The 10,170-nt window shown below is 41.3% G+C and overlaps 3 protein-coding genes across 3 annotated transcripts; 2 read left to right on the top strand and 1 right to left on the bottom strand.

The window, feature by feature from the left end:
- Positions 1-1,593: 1,593 nt before the first annotated feature.
- On the top strand, positions 1,594-2,429 carry LOC125489074. Its single transcript, XM_048623655.1, has one exon. It carries the CDS (start codon positions 1,637-1,639, stop codon positions 2,399-2,401), a length of 765 nt encoding a protein of 254 aa, XP_048479612.1. The 5' UTR covers positions 1,594-1,636; the 3' UTR covers positions 2,402-2,429.
- A 1,003-nt stretch (positions 2,430-3,432) lies between these two features.
- Positions 3,433-6,636, top strand: LOC105380430 (pescadillo homolog). The gene is made up of 6 exons (XM_011549998.3): positions 3,433-3,584; positions 3,684-3,917; positions 4,001-4,372; positions 4,752-5,475; positions 5,671-5,867; positions 6,261-6,636. Exons 1-6 carry the CDS (start codon positions 3,561-3,563, stop codon positions 6,534-6,536), a joined length of 1,827 nt encoding a protein of 608 aa, XP_011548300.3. The 5' UTR covers positions 3,433-3,560; the 3' UTR covers positions 6,537-6,636.
- LOC105380429 (protein pelota) lies at positions 6,627-9,919 on the bottom strand. The gene is made up of 7 exons (XM_038117850.2): positions 9,788-9,919; positions 9,345-9,588; positions 8,831-9,085; positions 8,427-8,649; positions 7,876-8,068; positions 7,483-7,589; positions 6,627-7,085 (listed from the first exon to the last, which is right to left on the bottom strand). The coding sequence occupies exons 1-7, from the start codon at positions 9,826-9,828 to the stop codon at positions 6,985-6,987; spliced, it is 1,164 nt and encodes a 387-aa protein (XP_037973778.2). The 5' UTR covers positions 9,829-9,919; the 3' UTR covers positions 6,627-6,984.
- Between the last annotated feature and the right edge of the window lie 251 nt (positions 9,920-10,170).

Raw genomic sequence — 10,170 nt, 5'->3', positions numbered from 1 at the left:
TTTAAATGTATGTAAATAACTGACAATGATAAAAAGTCTTAGCAAAATCGCACTCTTTATTATCAGAACTTTATAGTTGGACTGCTGCACTGATAAGGAGAGTTTTATTGGTGTGGCGTTATAGTTCTTTATTTCTAGTAGAATTTCGGATGTAGTGTAGAGTGTAGGTATGGAGAATGTAAATTGTTATACTTAGGTGAAACCATGGCGCAATAAATCGTTCAGGAATTAATCCTAACTTATCCTAACTAATATTATAAATGCGAAAGTACTTAATTGTGTCTGTCTGTCTGTCTGTTACTCTTTCACGCCAAAACTACTGAACGGATTTGAATGAAATTTGGTATACATGCGGTATAGACTCTGGGAAAGAACATAGGCTACTTTTTATCCCGGAATTCCCATGGGAAAACTTATAAAGAAATAAAGAAGAAGAAAGAAAAGAAAGAAACATGATTTTAAGGCGAAGCGAAGCTTGCGGGAACAACTAGTCTACAATAAATGTCTGTGGTCTAATTTTATTGATCAGTTCTTAACTCCTCACGGATACTTGATATGCCAATGATAATAACTAACTACATTTCCTCAAAAAAAAAAAAAATTAAGTTATGCTATAGATAAGTACTGTTTTAATATGACAATAATATTAGTTAAATATGCTGCGCATGAGGTTAATAAGGTTCCCTCATTCCCAACGTCTGAGCCTGTAGTAGTTGGGTGTATTCCTTCCAAAAATTACTACAGCGAAAAGTTTAAGAGCATACGTTGCTAAGCTATACGTATACCTATATATTTTACAAATGTTAAAATAATTTAAATCTGCAAATCGATCGCAGAGAAAATAAACGCTCAAAGTCCAACGCGTTTAATACCGTTTATTGTTGAATTATGTTGTCCTAAATCGTAAATTCGCTGACGGTCACGTACAAAAGTACGAATAACTACCACAACTGAATACTTACATATTTTATGAAGATATTTTATTTAATAACTTATCTCAACATCCTATCATGACAGATTTCTAAGGGACTATTTCTAGAGGGTCCAGCCAACTTAGGTAATCTAGCAAGAGTAGCAAGAGGAAAGATCTTATACTTACTCGTAACTACGAGTACTTACTGAATAATATTTATCTAGAGACATTAAGTATGCCTTTGCATTAAATAGCTACCTAGGTATAAGAGTGTTGGAAAATCGATATAGTAAGATTAGTAAGCCGAAAGGGGATGACTCAGATAACTATACCCTTCCCCCTGTATATTATAAGTACTCTGCCATACCATACCACTGAGACTTGGGTAATTTGACGAGCTCAAATATTTTCCCATTTTTTCAAGAATACATATTACGATGAAATACTTATTTAAAATTGTCAGCAATATATTATGGTATTTGGCAATTAAGTATAGACACAGATATTCTATCCAAGATACGGTAAGTTCTATAAACAAGAAAACGTGCCACAACAGCTCTTCAAATGCTGATTAAATTATCTTAATCATATCAAGATTTTTTTATCTCATACCACTAATGTTACAAAAGGTACTTTCGTAAAATCTCCTCTAATCTATAAAATGCAGTAGCAGCTCCTGTGCATCATCAGTACCTACCCGACATCACATCTCCCATCTCCACCATGGTTCAACAGCTGCTCCGTGTAGTGATCGCCCTGGCGTGTGTGTGTGCGTGCGCCCACGCACACATGGGCTACTGGGGCGGCCAGAGCCCACTGCAGCCGGTCGCCGGGCTCTACGTGAAGCCCTCCCACGACGGCATCACTGGAGACCTCTACGTCGCGGCCTCCGAGGACAACGGCGTCAACTCGCAGTGGGTCTCCGAACAGCCAATAAACTTCATGCAGAGCTACGCACAAGGGCAGTCCGCTGTCCCCATCTCGTATTCCAGCTCCCTGACCACGGCCAAGTCTCCCCTTGAAGAGGTGATCACGGCTCAGAAGCGCGCGGTCATCACGAACCCCCAGGTTCAGTACACGTATCCTGTCGGCGCTGACGGCAAGCCTGTCCTGTCGTACCCCTACACCATGATGGCTGGAGCCGGCACCACCGCGCAGTACCCCGAGGCCGCCGCCGCTGCCTACGCAGGCCACCCCTACTCCGCCTTCCACTACTTCTACCCCTACTTGATGTCTGCAGCGCTCGCCAACGCTATGAAAGAGCTGGGAGTAAACGAGGAGACTACGAATGCTGTGGCTACTCCTGCTGCTACTCCTGCTGCGTCGGCCTGGGCGTCCTCGGCCTACTATCCGTGGCAGTACATGATGGACCCCACCGCCTGGGCCCAGCACGCCGCCGCCGCCGCCGCCGCCGCCGCCACCACCCCCGCACCCGCCGCGCCCGCCCAGGAAGCCCAGACCAGCAACGAAACTGCTAACATGCAATGACCTAGAAAAGATTTGTAGGCCAAGCGATTTGCGTAAGCAATAGCTGACCGTGTTCTAAGTTTAAGTATTATTTATTGTCTATCATATTACCTAATGTATAAATTTTGTATCTAGAAGAAGTAATAAAAGTAATGCAAAATGTTAAACGAGGTATTTTTGGAGATGCACAGGGGGCTGCAAGGAAACCTGAGCTCCTCTTAATAGTATTGTCACTGTAAAAGGGCTCAGGTTTCTGTGCAGGCCCCTGTACAAAAGAACCCGACAAAATCTCAATGACATCCCGCACAGATGGTTACAGGAAAATTCTATGAAGTCGGACACTTGCGTTGGATAGGAACCTAATATCTCCTGGCCAAATCTCAACCCTAATTAGGGTAGCGTCCACTTGATATTCCTACTGCTCAGATTACTGCTGGAATAGAATAGGTGACAGCAGCCAAGTGTGTAAGTACCTACAGTTTTGGGCGGTTAACCGATACGACTATCTTGACTGAAGAACTATTTATTTAATTATAACTATTTATTTTCTAACAAGGCTTATTTCGCCTAACCAACTAAATAGAATTGGGAGGTACGGCATACGACTCCATCCTCTGTCTCTTGACTCTTGGCCCAATCGATAATCGCATCCGAGACCTAGAATGTTGGTGTAAAGTTTGAGCTTTCAAGCACAGCATCTTTGCACTACAGCAGAGGGCGACAACTTCTGTACAGGATGCGAAGTGCGAGTTTTTACACCGTCTGAGCACATATTGGAAATTTGAATGTGTAAGGGGCTAGAGAAGTGCCATCTAGTGGTACCTTAAACAGGCTGCACTACATCGACGTTTTACTTTGTTTTAGGTATTACTTCTATGATACAATCTGCTTGAAGGAAGAAATATATTTTCTAGTCTTTTGCTGGAGTCTAGTCTAGACTAAAGAGGGAACAATAAAATGGAGCTCCATCTATTTTTTTTGTTTCTTGACTTCCTACGCAACCGGGTTTTGTATAATCTGTGATTTCTTAACACAGAATATGTGTGACATGTTTTCTTTCCTCTGTCATTTTAACGTGCAAAGTAGGGAAAGCATGCTGGATTTATTTCGTTTTGGAGTCACAAAATAGGAAATAATAACAAGTGTTTGTGGTTTAAACTAGTATAATAAACAAATAACCATGGTCTCCAAAAAGAAGAAGAAGGTGTGTATATTTCCAAACTTTTAAATCTCAAAAAACATTGTTCCAGCAATCACGTGTTTATTTAGTTTCAAACATAACCAAACTAATCTTTATTTTCAGTATTCCTCGGGAGAAGGTGCACAGTTTATGACTAGAAAAGCAGCTCTAAAGAAACTCCAGCTATCCCTAAAAGACTTCAGACGAATTTGTATATTGAAGGGTATTTACCCTCGTGAACCCAGAAACAGGAAAAGGGCGCAGAAAGGAGCAGGCGGCATCAAGACCCTCTACCACACTAAGGACATCAGATTCTTGCTCCACGAACCAATAATATGGAAGTTACGAGAGCTGAAGGTAAGTCCCATACTTTTTCAAGTCAATGTTTTAATTGAAGTTTATAAAAAACATCAAAATCTAATTTCACTTGAATTTACCAGGTGTACCAACAAAAAATCCGACGCGCCAGGGCTATGAAAGAATACGGCCGCATGAGGAAGTACTTACGAGACTACCCAGAGATGAATGTAGACCACATAGTGAAGGAGCGCTACCCCACATTTGTGGATGCATTACGAGACCTGGATGACTGCCTGACTCTATGCTTCCTGTTCAGCACATTCCCTTCCCTAAAGAGGGTGCCACGAGATCAGTCCCTCATGTGCCGCAGACTGACCATAGAGTTCATGCATGCAGTGATTGCAGCTAAAGCTCTGAGAAAAGTATTTGTTTCGGTGAAAGGCTACTACTATCAAGTGGAACTCGAGGGACAGACTATCACATGGATTGTCCCACATCACTTCTCTTTCCAGGTGAGTTATATGAGAGATATTTTATTGCAGAAGATCTCCACATCACCATAAATACTTATTCATCTACTACTAATACTTTTTTAAGTTACATAAACAGACTTAGCGAGTCTAGTTTTGCCTTTGTCTATGGCTATTTTGTCATTTTTGGTGGGTGAGGCGCTACTTGCTGAAATACAGGTTTTTACCTAGTTCGGCAGTGGAGGCTAAACAATAACTTTTATGAGACATCTACTTTAGCCTTAGTATAGTTTAGTTATTAGTAACTGTGTAATGTGTTTTACTTAATAAAGATATTATTATATTATTATTATATTATATATTATATCTAAACATTGATTATACATGATTTTATTATTCATATTGTTTTTTTAAATTTCAGCCACAAACTAAAGATGAAGTGGACTTCAAGATCATGTCCACATTTGTGGAATTCTACACAATGATGCTGGGATTTGTCAACTTCAAGTTATACCACTCGTTGAATCTGGTGTACCCTCCAAAGCTCACAGCTGCCTTCACTGCTGACAATGACAAAGCCTTAGTAGATGAGCAGGTCTATGTTGCGGAGAGAATAGCGGCCATGAACGTGCCTCTAGCCAGGCTGTCCGGCAGCAATGAGGCTGAAGAACTTCCAGAAATTGATGTCTTCCCCACCGAGGACAATGATGAACAGAAGCTGGAAGAAGCCAAGCTTGAAGCTGAGAAGGTCAAGAAACTGAAGACCATGTTCAAAGGCCTCAAGTTCTTCATCAACAGAGAAGTTCCCCGGGAGCCCCTCGTCTTCCTGATACGCTGCTTTGGTGGTGAAGTTTCTTGGGACAAAGACCACTTTGTTGGTGCCACATTTGATGAGTCTGATGAGTCTATTGCTTACCACATTGTTGATCGGCCGAGTATGGAGAAGCAGTATCTCTCTCGGTACTACATACAGCCGCAGTGGGTGTTTGACAGTGTGAATGCTCGGACGCTGCTGCCCATCAACAAGTATCTGATGGGAGCCGTGCTGCCGCCGCACCTGTCTCCGTTCACTGACAAGACCAAGGACCAAGTCTACATGCCTCCTGAGGAGAGGGCTCTCAATGATCCTAACTTCAAACCACTGAGTAAGTATAGTCTAACTGAACAGTATATTTTTTCATCATCTTTTGTGTGCCAATTTACAACAAAGCCTTTGTTCCATGTCATTTGCATTCCAAACCAATACCATACTTCCCTATCCTTATAGGTAGTAGTCACAAGTCGTAAGAAAGCCTACAGTGTTCTAAATTAAACCTTAATTCAATAATAATCTTTTGCAGATGACGACCCATCAGGCAGTGAGATAGAAGAAGCCAGTGACGAGGATGAGGTGGAGAAGAGCGAGCCGGACTCCGACGGAGACGACGAGGCGGCGCTGGCCAAGCAGTACCAGCAGGAGATCGACGAAGACTCCGCCTCGGATGACGATGATGATGACGAGACAGATCCAGAGAAAAAGAAGATTGCTAAAGAAAAGGTTTGTTTTTTTGGTTATGGAATATTTATGTTCTTCCTTTTGCTCTTGTGGATAAGATTGTTAGGTAAAGCTCTATCTTGAGCCGACGACTGCTGGAGTACAAAGGTTCTGGAGTGGAGACCCCGTGTCTGCAAACGGCGTGTCGGTCGCCCCCCAACCCGTTGGTCTGATGATCTGCGGAAGGTAGCGGGAAGCCGCTGGATGCAGATGGCGGGTGACCGTTTGGGGTGGCGATCGTTAGGAGAGGCCTATGTCCAACAGTGGACTACAGAAGGCTGAGAGAGAGAGCTATCTTATGCTGTAGCAACTTTTATATGCCAACTTTTAGATTAGAGATGGTCCTAAAAAATCTCAACTATTGAAAAGATTCTTATCAATGATTGTAATTTACAGAAAAAGGCCATGGCCGTGACAGCCGGTGTCCCTCACAAGGAGCACCCGTACCAGAAAGAGATAGAAGACAAGCAAGCGTTCCGTCTCCGAGAGAAACTCGTGCGCAAGAAGCACCGCAACCTCTACAAGAGCATGAAGGCGGGAGAGGAAAAGAGAAAGAAAGAGATTTGGCTGCTGAGGAAGAAGAGACGCCTCAACGATGAAAAAAACAAGGAAGACAAAAAAGCAGAGAAACGGAAACAGAAAAAGCAAGCTTTCGAAGCTGCTACAGCTTAATCTGATGTATTTAATTTAAAAATATCCCTACATGTTTGATCGTCATCTCTGTTTGTTATTTATATATATGAAATAATAAACAGTGAAACATAAATTTTAACTTATTTTATTATTACAATTATCTACAAAATTCAACTTATAATTACAGAGTTAGCGATCGATGATGCACAGCCATTGAATCATAAAACAATTTGCGCTTCATTTATTGTACATTACATTATACATAACAATTAAATAACAATATACAGAGTGTAAAAGTGATGCTCCCAAATAAACAACATAATTAACTGAATAAAAATAAAACGAACATCTTTCCCCACACAAAACACACCTCTATTGGAAAGAGGTTCAGTGTGACCAATAGACCATACGGGTTAATGGGAGCATTTCATTTACACCCTCTATCTATGTACATCTGTAGCATGTCTGTAGCTGGACTAGTCCATGGCTAGTCGGAGTCTGATTGGTCGTCGTTCTCTTCATCGCTGTCCTCGAGCTCCGGCATCGGGAACCTCAGGATAGCGGCGATGCCGGTTAGCTGGTCCAACTCTGTGAAGAAAATTAATCATTTTGGTATTTTATTCAGGTTGGTAATATATTAAATTATTAATATAATCTGCAATTGTAGATGTAGGGTCGATCGTTATTACCGAGGGAAAGCTAACGTTGTTCATCATGTTATAGGATATCTGTGGTCTTATTCCATTCAATATTTTTTTTGTAATAAGCAGCCATGGATAGAATATAAAATCTATAGTGCATAGGGCTAAGATACCATAGCTATATGGATTACGGATACTCTACAAAGTATTGCAAAAATGGTTGGGCAAGTAAGACGCGAATTTGCTTTAGAAGAACAAAAGTTCCAACGGAGTCGCCCTTTTCCAGGTTACAAAACCATTTTTTGAACACCCTACATTGGCTTGTGTAGGTATTTTATACTCACGTTCCCCCGACACGTGCATGCTGGAGAATATCCGCACATCTCCCCCATTCTCGCGCACGGCATCCACCAGCGACACGTACTGCTTGCGCAGCGCCACGTCTTGACATCTGGAGCAGGGTATAAGATAACATGTGAATGAAAAAGCTTAGTAGGGAAAAAGGCTGTCGGTAAAGGTTAAATAAATATACAGACAAGGGAACCGAGCAAGACAGGTGGAGATACTGTGTGTCCCTCATTACAATTAGGGACAATAAGACAGATGATGGTGTAAGTATTTGGAGGATGAATGGTGTAGTGGTGTATAACTCCCACATAACTCATCTATATGAACCAAGAGCTTCTGTCATAGGAAGCATTCAAATAAACCTCTACAGATGCTAAGAATAAAATTACCTGAAAAGCTTATCACTAATCATAAGCGTCTCCACGGCCTGCGCCTCGCACGCTCGCTCCACATGTCTCTTCCCGTAGAACGCCTTGGCCGGCTCCAGCTGCAGCATCGTGTAGAAACTCTCCAGTAGCTTCACTTCGCTCGCTGCCTTCGTGTCGGAGATCTTCGCTATCACTGCCGGCTCTTGGAGCACCTCTGGGGATGGTAGGGTTGTTTTGTAGTGGTAATGATGAGTGCAAGAAAAATTTGGAGGAATATTTTTAGCTGAGGCAAATGAGGAAGGTAACATAAAATATTTTCTGGATAACCGATTGATAATATGATCAACATGTACTACTCTGAACTTGCAACATGTCATCTTTATGTGTATAGATAACCTTCACGAGGATTAAATTTAGCAAAGGCCATTTAGATTTAGCTTCCAAAACCTTAAGATTCTGAATGGCCTTTGTTTATTTATGTAGATAATGATACCATGCCAGCTTCCTTACATGCCTATGCCCAAGCCACATAATTTAGATCTCATAAATGTCGTATGCAATCACAATCATACCTTTTAATGAATGTTTAAATCCAGAGGAAGCTTTGACTAGGAGGAACTTGCTTTTATTGTCAATTAGCAGTTTGTTGTCTGTCTTGATTGCTTGCTGCATCATGTAGTCATAGAACTGGTCCCGTACGAAGCCCGGAGACGCGAGGATCACACACTTCACTATACTGAAGTCCACATGCCGCAGTATGCCCTGCATTACTGCTTCATAGAACTTGGTTAGGCCCTGAAATGAGAAATGACAGAATTAATAGTTTTTTGTAGAAAATGTGATAGGATTTAGAGCAATTAGATTATCAACACAATCAGGCAGAATGATATTGAATCATGTAGATGGATATGGTTTACATACTAACATACTCTAACACACATTATGTCATGTTATGTATTATATTTTGTAAATTCACCTTTTCATGTTGCTGAACAAATCCTTTCCTCTTCCTTGGTATCGTAATATCAATCTTTGACCGCACCAGGGTCATGGAGGGAGTGATGAGGCAGACATGAGCCAGCCCCTCCTGCATCACCACCGCTGCTACATCAGCATTTGCTGCCGGGTCACAAGCTTGCTCCACTCGCTCTAATGCTACAGAGTCCCATAATGTCTTTTGTAATGTGAACTTTCTGTTCAGTTCTAGATCTAATGTGTGATATGCTCCCATCTGTAATGAAAATTTGGAATTAATACTTTAATGAGTAATTTTTGAGATTAAAATAAAATATTTTTAATTTCAGGCAGTTATTATAAATTAAACCCATACACATAAGTATTTTTTCAATGTTAATCTACTGTTAATGAGCTAGCTAGCCAGTACTTCTGGCATTGTGAAGTGTGTCAAAACTCTTCAGCTTTGCCTCATGTACCCAGGCATTAGAGATATATGTATATAAATAGACCAGACAATAAAACTATAAGCATACCTTAACATATTGATTCTCGACAATATTCCGTCCTTTTAGCCTTAACACACATGCTTGCGTGTCAAAGTCAATGGTCTCTATCCTGACAGTGAGAGTGGTCCGTACGCGACTGCTGGTGGAAGATCCGGTGGAGGACTCGGTCTGCACCTTGCGCACCGTGGAGGCCGTGACCACGTCGGCCTCCGCGATGAGGTTGTAGGCGTGCCACATGTCCTCCGGCTCCTCGGGGACCAAGGCGATGGCGCTGAAAATCCAAATATGGACATGTCAAATTTTCGATTTTTTTGGGTGATTTTGTAAGTTAGCATTCAATTCGGCTATAGTAAACGAAAGATTGGTGTATTGTAACGTATTGTCTTTCAGGAAAGAGGTAAAGTAAAGCTAGTGTAAATGGAAAAGTATCAACAATTCATCAGGGACAGTAATGTGTCGTCAGTACTCACCCACATCCATCTTTTTCAATATTTTTATAAACAAGCTTCATTGTTATAAAGTGGATACACCAACACAGTTAGCTATCTCATATCTAACGAAATATTTATTTTATAAAATATTCCGATTTGGAAAAAGGAACACACAACCACACAACAAATAAAATGTGACTGATTTTCTGTTCTGTCAAATCAAAGTGTCAGAAACTGACTGTCTTTTTGACAATGACAGATGACTGCTCAGAATAATAACGACCTTGCTTTGAACTACTTTATTCTGAGCAATACAGTAGCGAACAAGGAGTGGTATCTTCTCAAATCTTCTGTATCACCACTATCATTTCGAAGAGGTTTTTAAAAAATGGGTAATTATGCGGTTACCAAACGGGGTTACC

Source organism: Plutella xylostella, chromosome 10 (assembly GCF_932276165.1).
Source record: "Plutella xylostella chromosome 10, ilPluXylo3.1, whole genome shotgun sequence".
In the NCBI taxonomy this organism is placed as follows: Eukaryota; Metazoa; Arthropoda; class Insecta; order Lepidoptera; family Plutellidae; genus Plutella; species Plutella xylostella.
The sequence above is the reverse complement of the archived record's forward strand: the minus strand, read 5'-3'. Positions and strand labels throughout refer to the sequence as shown.

Bases quoted from the DNA above. Each gene is read 5' to 3' on its own strand.
- LOC105380429 (XM_038117850.2), bottom strand. From the start codon at position 9,828: ATGAAGCTTGTTTATAAAAATATTGAAAAAGATGGATGTGG. The intron at 9,589-9,787 runs GTGAGTACTGAC...TTGGATTTTCAG, and splicing joins ATTGAAAAAGATGGATGTGG to CGCCATCGCCTTGGTCCCCG. The intron at 8,069-8,426 runs GTATGATTGTGA...TACCATCCCCAG, and splicing joins ATTTAAACATTCATTAAAAG to AGGTGCTCCAAGAGCCGGCA.
- LOC105380430 (XM_011549998.3), top strand. From the start codon at position 3,561: ATGGTCTCCAAAAAGAAGAAGAAG. The intron at 5,476-5,670 runs GTAAGTATAGTC...AATCTTTTGCAG, and splicing joins TCCTAACTTCAAACCACTGA to ATGACGACCCATCAGGCAGT. The intron at 5,868-6,260 runs GTTTGTTTTTTT...TGTAATTTACAG, and splicing joins AGAAGATTGCTAAAGAAAAG to AAAAAGGCCATGGCCGTGAC.
- LOC125489074 (XM_048623655.1), top strand. From the start codon at position 1,637: ATGGTTCAACAGCTGCTCCGTGTAGTGATCGCCCTGGCGTGTGTGTGT.